General features: G+C 28.3%; 1 protein-coding gene across 7 annotated transcripts in view; it reads right to left on the bottom strand.

Annotated features, from left to right (window-relative positions):
* LOC143237684 (uncharacterized) overlaps window positions 1-18,586 on the bottom strand; it is a 142,779-nt gene that overhangs the window by 10,400 nt on the left and 113,793 nt on the right. For 4 of the 7 annotated variants that reach the window (XM_076477201.1, XM_076477202.1, XM_076477204.1 and 1 more), the window contains exons 6-7: window positions 6,949-7,014; window positions 5,618-5,711 (exon numbers count right to left, since the gene is read on the bottom strand). In XM_076477201.1, the coding sequence (XP_076333316.1) occupies window positions 5,669-5,711; window positions 6,949-7,014 (109 nt within the window). In that variant the 3' untranslated portion in view covers window positions 5,618-5,668. The remainder of the gene's footprint in view (window positions 1-5,617; window positions 5,712-6,948; window positions 7,015-18,586) is intronic. The other 3 variants (XM_076477205.1, XM_076477206.1, XM_076477207.1) reach the window with 2 other exon arrangements.

The following is an 18,586-nucleotide window of genomic DNA, read 5'->3' as shown; positions in this document are numbered from 1 at the left end:
ACCCTCAGATTACGAGTCGAGTGCCTTAACGACCTGGCCATGCAGAGCCATCAATGTCTGTTTGTGTCAGAAAAAAAATATTATGACAAGACTAAAATTTTGTAAGGTGGTATCTGATTAAAATATCTCTAATTTTATTGTTTCACATATTTTCCTCTATGTTCTGACCAGATACTGAGACAAATAAGTATCATTAAAAATATCTGTTTTACCTCTTTTATTTCTATTTTTGGCTGTCTCATTTAATGTTAATGAAATGCAAATTTGCATATTTTTCTTAGATGTTTCTGTAGTTTATTACCATATTAAATACGTTCAATATAGTTAAAACAACAATCAGAAAGGATTTTGAAAACGTTTGGTATATATATGTGTACTTTGTGATTATTGAAACTAACAGTATCTGATAATTTAAAAACTACATACATAAATAAATATTATTACGTTCATGTATTTCTTAATATTTATATAAAATTTATGTAACAAAGTGTACGTGTAACAATAAAAACGTGTGTGTAATATTTGTTCATGTCTTGTGGCTCTCAAACATCTGAAGTTTATGGTATGTAGGTTTAATGTTAAGGAATGTTGGCCACCTTTGTTTATATGAATACTGACATGTATATATTGGTATATATGATATACATTTTAAGCTACGTATATATGCATACATTGTGGGTGAAGTTAGTGTTAATATATGTATTACACATTGTGCATTATGTATATTTTATGTGGTATGTAACATAAGTATTAAGGTATGTATATATGTAAACATTTTATACACTGTGTATTATGTGTATGGATATATATATATATATATATAATGTTCAGAATGTTGGCCACCCATGATATATTATTACAATGGTAGGTGCATAACCTGCTGTAGGTAGGCAAAAATGGCAAAAACTTGATGGACATAAGATTGGGTTATGTGGTTGTTGGTAAGTGGTAATAATCAATGCTGACTCCATGTTAATGACTTGTTTCTATTTACGTTCATGGATACTGCAGATCATACCAGTTGACAATACCCTCACAGCACTAATGGGTATAAAGAAAAATCAAGTAGTGGTCCATATGTTATGCTATAGATAGGCACTGACATTCACATCTATTTTTATATTATCCATACCAGTTGTTTACTAAAACTGATGAGATATATTGCATTTAGACCACTAGTATGTCTGTCATATCTCAGCCAGTATGACAAGCCCTGGTATTAGAAAACATATTTTGTCTATCCTGGATATAGCAGATTTAATGTGGTTTTCCTTTTCTTTCACCCATTGGATCTCAGAATTACCTGTTAAAACAGTGGATGCTTGTACACCCGTGCTATAGCATAGTTACATACAGGCAACATGTACAAACTATATTACTACACTTGAAAATAACATTTTCTTTTTAAACAAAAGTCTAAAAAATGGGCTATCTTTTCTCTCCTTACTTTAGGTATTGAATCACAAATTTTAGTGCTTAACTCTTAAACTTATCAAGGAGTGAAAATAATCATTGATGGAAGTAAGCAGAAATAGCTGTACCTGCCATAATAATTACGACAACTACAAAATAACTTTAGTCAAAGGGATAATACAAAATTCGACCCAAACTGCAATATTTTTTCATTAATACTGGCATTTATGGATCATCAGCAGCCCACTATATTTGATACAGACAAATTAAATGCTCATAACAAATCTGATGATACATATTTTACCCAATTTACATAATTTGTCAATTTCTCATGCTGGAACTCCCTTAATGCACTTCAAATGACCTTACAAGTACTCAGATGTAACCTTGGATGGTGAAAGGACATAAACCTATGTTCAAAACTGCAAGTTCACAGGGTGGTTTCTATTAGCAAGTCTGTCAAAAACCTTAACCTTGTTATATAATTCCTGTAGTGCATATTGATATGTTACAAAAGACATATTAATACTAGAAATAAGCAACCTTACATTACCAAAGTTATAGTATTCTTAAATGAAAATGTATTTCTGATAGATACTTCTCTCAAGAGATTAGCTTTCCTTGTTTTGTTGTGTCTGGGAAAGGTCACAAGAAGATGGAAGTTGCAAAGGAAGAAATAGTTGTAAACAAGGACCCTAAAAGGAAGTCAAGCAAGCAGTATAATGATGCAGAGACCAGAAGAGTCCATCTAGATTAGGAAGAAATGAGAAATTGAGGAGAGGCAGATTAGAAAAATGAGCCACAGTGAGTGTAGGAAAGTAAGCAGATAAAGAATAAGGAGTGACACAAAGACTTGGTAATGTAGAGGGAAAAATTATCTGACTTATGACTGTAGGAAAGTAAGCAGATAAAGAATAAGGAGTGACACAAAGACTTGGTAATGTAGAGGGAAAAATTATCTGACTTATGACTGTAGGAAAGTAAGCAGATAAAGAATAAGGAGTGACACAAAGACTTGGTAATGTAGAGGGAAAAATTATCTGACTTATGACTGTAGGAAAGTAAGCAGATAAAGAATAAGGAGTGACACAAAGACTTGGTAATGTAGAGGGAAAAATTATCTGACTTATGACTGTAGGAAAGTAAGCAGGATCCAGATAAAGAATAAGGAGTGACACAAAGACTTGGTAATGTAGAGGGAAAAATTATCTGACTTATGACTGTAGGAAAGTAAGCAGGATCCAGATAAAGAATAAGGAGTGACACAAAGACTTGGTAATGTAGAGGGAAAAATTATCTGACTTATGACTGTAGGAAAGTAAGCAGATAAAGAATAAGGAGTGACACAAAGACTTGGTAATGTAGAGGGAAAAATTATCTGACTTATGACTGTAGGAAAGTAAGCAGATAAAGAATAAGGAGTGACACAAAGACTTGGTAATGTAGAGGGAAAAATTATCTGACTTATGAAAACCACAAATTAGGAGGAAAAAAAAATCATCAAAGAGAGGTGAAACGGGGAAGACACAGAGAGATTTGTAAACAGAGGTAAGATGAGGGCAGAAAGTTCTGTGATAATGTTCCAAACCAGGAACTATAGATAACATGGTAGCAAACAGAATCAGAAAAGATGGATAAATATGAAAAGGACAGGGAAACAAGGACCATGTGGAAATTGGAAAAATAGAAGGTATGGGATAATGACATGCAAAACCTGAAATCGAGAAGACCAAATAACCCCTCACAAAGAGCCACGTGAGACACTCAGAGATGCAATCAACTTTAGATGAAAAATCCAGAAACCCTTATTAAATGCCAAGGAGTGACAAATTCCCTACCAGCATAGATAGATGGCCACAGAAGAGTGACTGAAACAGGCTAAATGTGAAACTGTGATATAAACCAGAAAATCTAGCCAAGGATCTGACAGAAGTTAGGTGGAAAGATAAAAGATGAATGTTGTGGGATGGAGTGCCAGTGACTAGGTTGATGGAGCAGGTAGAGATGAAAAAGGAGAAACCACCTGTAGTTTGAGGAAGTGAGGGAACCAAGGTTCAGTGAGCCAGGAAGAAGCAACCAGAATGACCATGCATGGATGAAAGAGACCACCCAAAGAAATAAATGGATGGTAAGATAAACATAAAGGAGCAAAGGAGTCCATTCATGATTGAAAGTATCAATAGCCACAGATGGAGGAAGTGGATCTGTAGACCAACACCAAGATAAGTGGAATTGAGGGCTGTGACAAAGGTATCAATAAGATGGGTGCTGAAAAATACACATCTATGTGTACAAAGTATTGGGAGGATGAAAAAAGGACCTCTCCAAATTTATCAACCATTTCATCAGCAAATCTTCAGGAACAAGTTAAGATGTAGAACTAGCTGACTCCCATTAAGAAATGGCAAGAATTAGACAGTTGCCAATGTACATGTGGAAGCAAAGTCCTCAAGGTATAAATATTGTGAATAAAGGAGCAAACACTTTTCAAAAACAGAGAAGCAAGAATGAAGTACAGGACCCTAAAAGGTATATCATTCTACAACACTGGCAACAGTAAAACCTACATGGAGCAGGTGTGACACCTGTTGGGCTAGAAAGATAAGAACTGCTCAAGATAGACACTGGCATGCTTAGGAATCCTGAGGAGGAGAAAAGAAAAGCTATGAAAATGGGTGAACAATGGTACCACTGGAAAAACTGTGAGGGAAAGGGTAAGGTCAAGAAATGAGATTCTAAGCCACATCCAAAGAACATTGGAAAGGCAGAGCTCTGCTGGGCAGAAGCCATCTCTGAACAACAAGGACACAGCAATCATGTCAAACTCAAATATCATAAAACCAGAGCAAAAATAATGGCCCGTATATACAAAACCAGGCAATGGGCTTGTGAGAATATAGCATCACAACCCAAAAAAGACCTCAAGAAAAGTGAACCATGTGTATAGGGCCATAGCTAAAGACAACACAAGGCTGACAGTGTAAGAGAAGAGGGAGAAATGTTCTCAGAAACTCCATTGGGTTCCTGCAACAAACTTCAGATAGTTAAAGGAAAGCCAATGCTAGAAAATTGGGTAAAGGTAGGATAAATAGGAAGTAAACCAGTATAGGTTGTGTTCAACAGCTAGGGTTTACTCTAGCCACAAGTCCACTACAGTGAACAGATGAAGAACCAAGGCAAAGCCATAGCCATGGCCAACAAAAACTCTTCAGTCCAAGAAAAGGCCTCTCCTATTCCTTGCTACTTTCTTAGATGATGTCCACATCTCACTCATAGCTTTCTTCTCTCTGCTGTAAATGTTATTTGGTCATAGAAGATGGCATTTTATGAACACTTTACAAACCCTACAGAGAGTCAAGTGGAACAAGAAGCATATTTGAAGTGAATTCCATAACAAATAAATATTTTGTTCAAAATGTTTCCTAATTCTTTATTGAGTTCTATAAAATTATATGTACATCAAGTGTAAATTAAATTATTATAACAGTTAATCTACAACTGATGTGAAAACCAATATGCTTTCAACAGTTTTCTTGTGAAATTGAGAACAAAGAATTATGTTTTAAACTGTGGGTATAAAAAAGTCTAATTGTTTTCTATATAAACCTTGATTATTACTCTGGTAGTAGATATTTTACAGCAATTAACAATAAGTAAGATGGAACTAAATGAAGTTGTCTAAGTTTGTAGTATCTTATAATATTATGCATGGATTACTGACAAAATTATAAATAACAGCAAGGTTATCCAACTGGCAAAATAATGAAAATGTAAGAGTGTTATGTAGTGAGTTGTACAAATTACCAAACTTCATTTTAATTTTGCTATAAATAAGTAGCTTGTTTTGATCAGAAGTTATATTAATAAGCATTAGAGTTTGTAAGATCTATGTTACTCAGTTCTTTACAGCTACAGGGGACATGGAACTCAATCTTATGGTTGTTTGGTGTACATCTAGTCTTTTCAGTTCACAGTCAACTAAGTACAATTTAGACTACAAAATTTCAAAACATTTTTTCTTATTGAGAAACACTCTTACTGTTTTAGTGTTTTGGATTTGGAGACAGAAAATAATAAGCATGTTTAAAAGATATTATTTGTTTACCATACACTTATTTAGTTGTTTACCAAGTACATTTACTTATTTGTTTACCATGTACATTTACTTATATTATAAAATGCTAATAAATATTGAACTTTTTACCATTTGGCTTCTGTCGATTTCTACATTAAGCTCAGTCCTTCCTCTGGTATTTTAGTGGCCATCTGGGAATGTCTTATCTACGTTTTCTTCTCTTCTTTTCCCAAACAAATAATTAAACAATCATTATGATTTATTGACAAAGTATTCATAGTGTAGGTGGTAACACAAGTCGCAGCATTCATTGGTCATTTCTGAAATTACTGATTTACATGTATATATTTAAATGAAAGTTCATTGTTTTTGTGTTGTCCCTCAAGACCATGGACAACAATACATACTGTTCACTGTTGTTGTTATATGTTTATGGAACATTAAATACTAGTTTATTTCATGTTAACAAGTAAAAGCCCCTGTAAATCAGACAGCTCTTTTAAAGTTGTAATAACTTCTAGTAACCAGACAAATTCACCACAATTAAGATGTAAGGGTAAGCCTTACAATGTTTACCTAAAAAAATAAAGTTTTTAGACTTAATGCAATGTTTTAAGAAATATATAATTGTTGTAATCCCTAGGAAAATAACAAACTATAAATTTACACAATATACTTTTTTCAGTTAGTTTACTATTCTTTTGAACTTTGTGATACAAGTTTGTACATTCTAAATGAAAGAAAGAGTTTTATACAAACAGAGAACTTGTCAAAAAATAGAATCTATTCAGTGAATGAAAGATATTTATTAATTCAGAAGATATAAAAGCTTGCTCAGATAAAAATTATCCTATAGTGATTAAGACCCATTACATCACAAGTCTTGTCAATAAATGTCCCTAAGGGTATTTCTACCTTTTTACTGTATGATTACAGGATAACACAATAATCTACATCTAAGCATATTTCATTTAAGCAGGTGTTACTTAATGGATGACAACAAAAAACAAAAACAGTTCCACCCTAAATATGAATAGTTCTTTAGTGGCATACAATTACAAATATTTTATGATAAAACCTAAGTACAGGCATTTATTAAGGTAGAAAGTAACTTATATTTTATTCCAGTAGTTAAAACCTGTAACAATACTCCTTTCATTTCTCATAACTTTTAAACAAGACATTGTTTTCTGATGAACATTTTATTGTAGTGGTTAAACTTCTAAGTTTTAGGTTTTATCGAGTGGACGATATGATCTGCAAATTGTTTACTAAATACTATTGATGATGAAAAACCCACTTGAAGTAAAAATGTTTAACCTGAAGATGACCTAAGAAGGTTGAAATGTTGTTTTGTATTTTAATTAAAGTTTTAATATCCATACCAGCCATGTTTAGAATACATTTATTCTAAATATGGTTCCTCTAGTATATTTATGGTAAATATAAAATTAACCTACTTAGCTTTGTTACATTTTCTCTTCTTTATACCACATTGTGCTCTATCCATCTCATCTAAATTGTTTCTAATGAACAAGAAAAGAGTATGATAATCAAGGAACTAATATAAACTGTTAAGTGTATACATATAACATTAAAATATCTAACCAGTAATACTAACTGTTGAGTGTATACATATAACATTAAAATATCTAACCAGTAATACTAACTGTTAAGTGAATACATACAACATTAAAATATCTAACCAGTAATAGTAACTGTTAAGTGTATACATATAACATTAAAATATCTAACCAGTAATACTATCTGTTGAGTGTATACATATAACATTAAAATATCTAACCAGTAATACTAACTGTTGAGTGTATACATATAACATTAAAATATCTAACCAGTAATACTAACTGTTGAGTGTATACATATAACATTAAAATATCTAACCAGTAATACTAACTGTAAGTGATTTACTATAAACTGCTAAGTGTACACATATAACATTAAAATATCTAACCAGTAATACTAACTGTTGAGTGTACACATATAACATTAAAATATCTAACCAGTAATACTAACTGTTAAGTGTATACATATAACATTAAAATATCTAACCAGTAATACTAACTGTTAAGTGTATACATATAACATTAAAATATCTAACCAGTAATACTAACTGTTAAATGTATACATATAACATTAAAATATCTAACCAGTAATACTAACTGTTGAGTGTACACATATAATATTAAAATATCTAACCAGTAATACTAACTGTTGAGTGTACACATATAACATTAAAATATCTAACCAGTAATACTAACTGCAAGTGATTTACTATAAACTGTTAAGTGTATACATATAACATTAAAATATCTAACCAGAAATACTAACTGTTGAGTGTATACATATAACATTAAAATATCTACCCAGAAATACTAACTGTTGAGTGTACACATATAACATTAAAATATCTAACCAGTAATACTAACTGTTGAGTGTACACATATAACATTAAAATATCTAACCAGTAATACTAACTGCAAGTGATTTACTATAAACTGTTAAGTGTATACATATAACATTGAAATATCTAACCAGTAATACTAACTGCAAGTGATTTACTATAAACTGTTAAGTGTATACATATAACATTAAAATATCTAACCAGTAATACTAACTGCAAGTGATTTACTATAAACTGTTAAGTGTATACATATAACATTAAAATATCTAACCAGTAATACTAACTGCAAGTGATTTACTATAAACTGTTAAGTGTATACATATAACATTAAAATATCTAAATACTAATACTAACTGTAAGTGACTAATTACTCAAGATTTTCGAATAATGCTCACATGTGAAAGTCTACTGAATGTCAGGTACTTTATATAATAAGCAGTAGTCAAGCTAGAGAAATTATTTTGACTTTAATGACTAATTAAAATATTAAACTGTTGTTACAAACTTATAAAAAATGCAAAAGTTGAGACTAGTTTCAATGGAATTTGAACTTACTTACTGCACTGTATAATAATTAGTTCAGAACTATACACTGTATAATAATTAGTTCAGAACTAGACACTGTATAATAATTAGTTCAGAACTATACACTGTATAATGATTAGTGCAGAACTATACACTGTATAATAATTAGTTCAGAACTATACACTGTATAGTAATTAGTGCAGAACTATACACTGTATAATAATTAGTTCAGAACTATACACTGTATAATGATTAGTGCAGAACTATACACTGTATAATAATTAGTGCAGAACTATACACTGTATAATAATTAGTTCAGAACTATACACTGTATAATGATTAGTGCAGAACTATACACTGTATAATAATTAGTTCAGAACTATACACTGTATAATAATTAGTTCAGAACTATACACTGTATAATAATTAGTTCCGAACTATACACTGTATAATAATTAGTTCAGAACTATACACTGTATAATAATTAGTTCAGAACTATACACTGTATAATAATTAGTTCAAAACTATACTCTGTATAATAATTAGTTCAGAACTATACTCTGTATAATAATTAGTTCAGAACTATACACTGTATAATAATACGTTCAGAACTATACACTGTATACTAATAAGTTCAGAACTATACACTGTATAATAATTAGTTCAGAACTATACACTATAATAATTAGTTCAGAACGATACACTGTATAATAATTAGTTCAGAACTATACACTGTATAATAATTAGTTCAGAACTATACACTATATAATAATTAGTTCAGAACTATCCACTGTATAATAATTAGTTTAGAACTATACACTGTATAGTAATTAGTTCAGAACTATATACTGTTTTGATGATTAGTGCAGAACTATACACTGTATAATAATTAGTTCAGAACTATACACTATAATAATTATTTCAGAACTATACACTGTATAATAATTAGTTCAGAACTATACACGGTATAATGATTATTTCAGAACTATACACTGTATAATAATTAGTGCAGAACTATACACTGTATAATAATTAGTTCAGAACTATACACTGTATAATGATTATTTCAGAACTATACACTGTATAATAATTAGTGCAGAACTATACACTGTATAATAATTAGTTCAGAACTATACACTGTATAATGATTATTTCAGAACAATACACTGTATAATGATTATTTCAGAATTATACACTGTATAATAATTAGTGCAGAACTATACACTGTACAATAATTAGTTACGAACTATACCCTGTATAATAATTAGTTCAGAACTATACACTGTATAATGATTAGTGCAGAACTATACACTGTATAATGATTAGTGCAGAACTATACACTGTATAATAATTAGTTCAGAACTATAACTGTATAATAATTAATTCAGAACTATACACTGTGCAATAATTAATTCAGAACTATATAATGTATAATGATTAGTGCAGAACTATACACTGTATAATAATTAGTTCAGAACTATACACTGTATAATGATTAGTGCAGAACTATACACTGTATAATAACTAATTCAGAACTATACACTGTATAATAATTAGTTCAGAACTATACACTGTATAATAATTAGTTCAGAACTATACACTGTATAATAATTAGTTCAGAACTATACACTGTATAATCATTATTTCAGAACTATACACTGTATAATAATTAGTGCAGAACTATACACTGTATAATAATTAGTTCAGAACTATACACTGTATAATGATTATTTCAGAACTATACACTGTATAATAATTAGTTCAGAACTATACACTGTATAATGATTAGTGCAGAACTATACACTGTATAATAATTAGTTCAGAACTATACACTGTATAACGATTAGTTAAGAACTATACACTGTATAACGATTAGTTCAGAACTATACACTGTATAACGATTAGTTCAGAGCTATACACTGTATAACGATTAGTTCAGAACTATACACTGTATAACGATTAGTTCAGAGCTATACACTGTATAACGATTAGTTCAGAACTATACACTGTATAACAATTAGTTCAGAACTATACACTGTACAATAATTAGTTCAGAACTATACACTGTATAATAATAAGTTCAGAACTATACACTGTATAATAATTAGTTCAGAACTATACACTGTATAATAATTAGTTCAGAACTATACAGTGTATAATAATTAGTTCAGAACTAGACACTGTATAATAATTAGTTCAGAACTATACACTGTATAACGATTAGTTAAGAACTATACACTGTATAACGATTAGTTCAGAACTATACACTGTATAACGATTAGTTCAGAGCTATACACTGTATAACGATTAGTTCAGAACTATACACTGTATAACAATTAGTTCAGAACTATACACTGTATAATAATTAGTTCAGAACTATACACTGTATAATAATAAGTTCAGAACTATACACTGTATAATAATTAGTTCAGAACTATACACTGTATAATAATTAGTTCAGAACTATACACTGTATAATAATTAGTTCAGAACTAGACACTGTATAATAATTAGTTCAGAACTATACACTGTATAATAATTAGTTCAGAACTATACACTGTATAATAATTATTCAGAACCATACACTGTATAATAATTAATACAGAACTATACACTGTATAATAATTAGTTCAGAACTATACACTGTATAATGATTAGTTCAGAACTATACACTGTATAATAATTAGTTCAGAACTATACACTGTATAATAATTAGTGCAGAACCGAACACTGTATAACAATTAGTTCAGAACTATACACTGTATAACAATTAGTTCAGAACTATACACTGTATAATAATTAGTTCTGAACTATACACTGTATAATGATAAGTGCAGAACTATACACTGTTTAATAATTAGTTCACAACTATACACTGTATAATAATTAGTGCAGAACTATAAACTGTATAATAATTAGTTCAGAACTATACACTGTATAATAATTAGTTCAGAACTATACACTGTATAATAATTAGTTCAGAACTATACACTGTATAATAATTAGTTCAGAACTATACACTGTATAATGATTAGTGCAGAACTATACACTGTATAATAATTAGTTCAGAACTATACACTGTATAATAATTATTTCAGAACTATACACTGTATAATAATTATTTCAGAACTATACACTGTATAATGATTAGTGCAGAACTATACACTGTATAATAATTAGTTCAGAACTATACACTGTATAGTAATCAGTGCAGAACTATACACTGTATAATAATTAGTTAAGAACTATACACTGTATAATGATTAGTGCAGAACTATACACTGTATAATAATTAGTGCAGAACTATACACTGTATAATAATTAGTTCAGAACTATACACTGTATAATAATTAGTTCAGAACTATACACTGTATAATAATTAGTTCAAAACTATACACTGTATAATAATTAGTTCAGAACTATACTCTGTATAATAATTAGTTCAGAACTATACACTGTATAATGATTAGTTTAGAACTATACACTGTATAATAATTAGTTCAGAACTATACACTATAATAATTAGTTCAGAACGATACACTGTATAATAATTAGTTCAGAACTATACACTGTATAATAATTAGTTCAGAACTATACACTGTATAATAATTAGTTCAGAACTATACACTGTATAATAATTAGTTTAGAACTATACACTGTATAGTAATTAGTTCAGAACTATATACTGTTTTGATGATTAGTGCAGAACTATACACTGTATAATAATTAGTTCAGAACTATACACTATAATAATTATTTCAGAACTATACACTGTATAATAATTAGTTCAGAACTATACACGGTATAATGATTATTTCAGAACTATACACTGTATAATAATTAGTGCAGAACTATACACTGTATAATAATTAGTTCAGAACTATACACTGTATAATGATTATTTCAGAACTATACACTGTATAATAATTAGTGCAGAACTATACACTGTATAATAATTAGTTCAGAACTATACACTGTATAATGATTATTTCAGAACAATACACTGTATAATGATTATTTCAGAACTATACACTGTATAATAATTAGTGCAGAACTATACACTGTATAATAATTAGTTCCGAACTATACCCTGTATAATAATTAGTTCAGAACTATACACTGTATAATGATTAGTGCAGAACTATACACTGTATAATGATTAGTGCAGAACTATACACTGTATAATAATTAGTTCAGAACTATACACTGTATAATAATTAATTCAGAACTATACACTGTATAATAATTAATTCAGAACTATATAATGTATAATGATTAGTGCAGAACTATACACTGTATAATAATTAGTTCAGAACTATACACTGTATAATGATTAGTGCAGAACTATACACTGTATAATAACTAATTCAGAACTATACACTGTATAATAATTAGTTCAGAACTATACACTGTATAATAATTAGTTCAGAACAATACACTGTATAATCATTATTTCAGAACTATACACTGTATAATAATTAGTGCAGAACTATACACTGTATAATAATTAGTTCAGAACTATACACTGTATAATGATTATTTCAGAACTATACACTGTATAATAATTAGTTCAGAACTATACACTGTATAATGATTAGTTCAGAACTATACACTGTATAATGATTAGTGCAGAACTATACACTGTATAATAATTAGTTCAGAACTATAACTGTATAATAATTAATTCAGAACTATACACTGTGCAATAATTAATTCAGAACTATATAATGTATAATGATTAGTGCAGAACTATGCACTGTATAATAATTCATTCAGACCTATACACTGTATAATAATTAGTTCAAAACTATACGCTGTATATTAATTAATTCAGAACTATGCACTGTATAATAATTAGTTCAGAACTATACACTGTATAACGATTAGTTCAGAACTATACACTGTATACCAATTAGTTCAGAACTATACACTGTATAATAATTAGTTCAGAACTATACACTGTATAATGATTAGTGCAGAACTATACACTGTATAATAATTAGTTCAGAACTATACACTGTATAATGATTAGTGCAGAACTATACACTGTATAATAATTAGTTCAGAACTATACACTGTATAATAATTAGTTCAGAACTATACACTGTATAATAATTAGTTCAGAACTATATACTGTATAATAATTAGTTCTGAACTATACACTGTATAATGATTAAGGCAGAACTATACACTGTTTAATAATTAGTTCAGAACTATACACTGTATAATAATTATTTCAGAACTATACACTGTATAATGATTAGTGCAGAACTATACACTGTATAATAATTAGTTCAGAACTATACACTGTATAATGATTAGTTCAGAACTATACACTGTATAATAATTAGTTCAGAACTATACACTGTATAATGATTAGTTCAGAACTATACACTGTATAATAATTAATTCAGAACTATACACTGTATAATAATTAGTTCAGAACTATACACTGTATAATAATTAGTTCAGAACTATACACTGTATAATGATTATTTCAGAACTATACACTGTATAATAATTAGTGCAGAACTATACACTGTATAATAATTAGTTCAGAACTATACACTGTATAATGATTATTTCAGAACTATACACTGTATAATAATTAGTGCAGAACTATACACTGTATAATGATTAGTTCCGAACTATACCCTGTATAATAATTAGTTCAGAACTATACACTGTATAATGATCAGTGCAGAACTATACACTGTATAATGATCAGTGCAGAACTATACACTGTATAATGATTAGTTCAGAACTATACACTGTATAATAATTAGTTCAGAACTATACACTGTATAATGATTAGTGCAGAACTATACACTGTATAATGATTAGTGCAGAACTATACACTGTATAATAATTAGTTCAGAACTATACACTGTATAATAATTAGTTCAGAACTATACACTGTATAATAATTAGTTCAGAACTATACACTGTATAATGATTAGTGCAGAACTATACACTGTATAATAATTAGTTCAGAACTATACACTGTATAATGATTAGTGCAGAACTATACACTGTATAATAATTAATTCAGAACTATACACTGTATAATAATTAGTTCAGAACTATACACTGTATAATAATAAGTTCAGAACTATACACTGTATAATGATTATTTCAGAACAATACACTGTATAATGATTATTTCAGAACTATACACTGTATAATGATTAGTTCAGAACTATACACTGTATAATAATTAGTTCAGAACTATACACTGTATAATGATTAGTTCAGAACTATACACTGTATAATGATTAGTGCAGAACTATACACTGTATAATAATTAGTTCAGAACTATACACTGTATAATGATTAGTGCAGAACTATACACTGTATAATGATTAGTTCAGAACTATACACTGTATAATAATTAGTTCAGAACTATACACTGTATAATAATTAGTTCAGAACTATACACTGTATAATAATTAGTTCAGAACTATACACTGTATAATGATTAGTTCAGAACTATACACTGTATAATAATTAGTTCAGAACTATACACTGTATAATGATTAGTGCAGAACTATACACTGTATAATAATTAATTCAGAACTATACACTGTATAATAATTAGTTCAGAACTATACACTGTATAATAATAAGTTCAGAACTATACACTGTATAATGATTATTTCAGAACTATACACTGTATAATAATTAGTGCAGAACTATACACTGTATAATAATTAGTTCAGAACTATACACTGTATAATAATTATTTCAGAACTATACACTGTATAATAATTAGTGCAGAACTATACACTGTATAATAATTAGTTCAGAACTATACACTGTATAATAATTAGTTCAGAACTATACACTGTATAATAATTAATTCAGAACTATACACTGTATAATAATTAATTCAGAACTATACACTGTATAATAATTAGTTCAGAACTATACACTGTATAATAATTAGTTCAGAACTATACACTGTATAATGATTAGTGCAGAACTATACACTGTATAATAATTAATTCAGAACTATACACTGTATAATAATTAATTCAGAACTATACACTGTATAATAATTAGTTCAGAACTATACACTGTATAATAATTAGTTCAGAACTATACACTGTATAATCATTATTTCAGAACTATACACTGTATAATAATTAGTTCAGAACTATACACTGTATAATGATTATTTCAGAACTATACACTGTATAATAATTAGTGCAGAACTATACACTGTATAATGATTAGTTCCGAACTATACCCTGTATAATAATTAGTTCAGAACTATACACTGTATAATGATTAGTGCAGAACTATACACTGTATAATGATTAGTGCAGAACTATACACTGTATAATAATTAGTTCAGAACTATACACTGTATAATAATTAGTTCAGAACTATACACTGTATAATAATTAGTTCAGAACTATACACTGTATAATGATTAGTGCAGAACTATACACTGTATAATAATTTATTCAGAACTATACACTGTATAATGATTAGTGCAGAACTATACACTGTATAATAATTAATTCAGAACTATACACTGTATAATAATTAGTTCAGAACTATACACTGTATAATAATTAGTTCAGAACTATACACTGTATAATAATTAGTTCAGAACTATACACTGTATAATGATTAGTTCAGAACTATACACTGTATAATGATTAGTTCAGAACTATACACTGTATAATAATTAGTTCAGAACTATACACTGTATAATAATTAATTCAGAACTATACACTGTGCAATAATTAATTCAGAACTATACACTGTATAATGATTAGTGCAGAACTATACACTGTATAATAATTAGTTCAGAACTATACACTGTATAATGATTAGTGCAGAACTATACACTGTATAATAATTAATTCAGAATTATACACTGTATAATAATTAATTCAGAACTATACACTGTATAATAATTAGTTCAGAACTATACACTGTATAATAATTAGTTCAGAACTATACACTGTATAATAATTAGTTCAGAACTATACACTGTATAATAATTAGTTCAGAACTATACACTGTATAATGATTAGTTCAGAACTATACACTGTATAATAATTAGTTCAGAACTATACACTGTATAATAATTAGTTCAGAACTATACACTGTATAATAATTAGTTCAGAACTATACACTGTATAATGATTAGTTCAGAACTATACACTGTATAATAATGTTCAGAACTTAGTATAATAATTAGTTCAGAACTATACACTGTATAATAATTAGTTCAGAACTATACACTGTATAATAATTAGTTCAGAACTATACACTGTATAATAATTAGTTCAGAACTATACACTGTATAATGATTAGTTCAGAACTATACACTGTATAATAATTAATTCAGAACTATACACTGTATAATAATTAGTTCAGAACTATACACTGTATAATAATTAGTTCAGAACTATACACTGTATAATAATTATTTCAGAACTATACACTGTATAATAATTAGTTCAGAACTATACACTGTATAATAATTAGTTCAGAACTATACACTGTATAATAATTAGTTCAGAACTATACACTGTATAATAATTAGTGCATAACTATACACTGTATAATAATTAGTTCAGAACTATACCCTGTATAATAATTAGTTCAGAACTATACACTGTATAATGATTAGTTCAGAACTATACACTGTATAATGATTAGTGAAGAACTATACACTGTATAATAATTAGTTCAGAACTATACACTGTATAATAATTAATTCAGAACTATACACTGTATAATAATTAGTTCAGAACTATACACTGTATAATAATTAGTTCAGAACTATACACTGTATAATAATTAGTTCAGAACTATACACTGTATAATAATTAGTTCAGAACTATACACTGTATAGTAATTAGTTCAGAACTATACACTGTATAATGACTAGTGCAGACCTATACACTGTATAATGATTAGTTCAGAACTATACACTGTATAATAATTAATTCAGAACTATACACTGTATAATGATTAGTTCAGAACTATACACTGTATAATAATTAGTTCAGAACTATACACTGTATAATAATTAGTTCAGAACTATACACTGTATAATAATTAGTTCAGAACTATACACTGTATAATAATTAGTTCAGAACTATACACTGTATAATAATTAGTTCAGAACTATACACTGTATAATAATTAGTTCAGAACTATACACTGTATAATAATAAGTTCAGAACTATACACTGTATAATAATTAGTTCAGAACTATACACTGTATAATAATTAGTTCAGAACTATACACTGTATAATAATTAGTTCAGAACTATACACTGTATAATGATTAGTGCAGAACTATACACTGTATAATAATTAGTTCAGAACTATACACTGTATAATAATTATTTCAGAACTATACACTGTATAATAATTATTTCAGAACTATACACTGTATAATGATTAGTTCAGAACTATACACTGTATAATAATTAGTTCAGAACTATACACTGTATAATAATTAGTTCAGAACTATACACTGTATAATAATTAGTTCAGAACTATACACTGTATAATGATTAGTTCAGAACTATACACTGTATAATAATTAGTTCAGAACTATACACTGTATAATAATTAGTTCAGAACTATACACTGTATAATGATTAGTGCAGAACTATACACTGTATAATAATTAGTTCAGAACTATACACTGTATAATAATTAGTTCAGAACTATACACTGTATAATAATTAGTTCAGAACTATACACTGTATAATAATTAGTTCAGAACTATGCACTGTATAATGATTAGTTCAGAACTATACACTGTATAATAATTAGTTCAGAACTATACACTGTATAATAATTAGTTCAGAACTATACACTGTATAATAATTAGTTCAGAACTATACACTGTATAATAATTAGTTCAGAACTATACACTGTATAATAATTAGTTCAGAACTATACACTGTATAATAATTAGTTCAGAACTATACACTGTATAATGATTAGTTCAGAACTATACACTGTATAATGATTAGTTCAGAACTATACACTGTATAATAATTAGTTCAGAACTATACACTGTATAATAATTAGTTCAGAACTATACACTGTATAATAATTAGTTCAGAACTATACACTGTATAATGATTATTTCAGAACTATACACTGTATAA

The sequence above is a fragment of the Tachypleus tridentatus genome, chromosome 13 (genome assembly GCF_004210375.1).
Source record: "Tachypleus tridentatus isolate NWPU-2018 chromosome 13, ASM421037v1, whole genome shotgun sequence".
Taxonomy (NCBI): Eukaryota; Metazoa; Arthropoda; class Merostomata; order Xiphosura; family Limulidae; genus Tachypleus; species Tachypleus tridentatus.
Note: the sequence above shows the minus strand (reverse complement) of the source record. Positions and strands in the feature narration are given on the sequence as shown.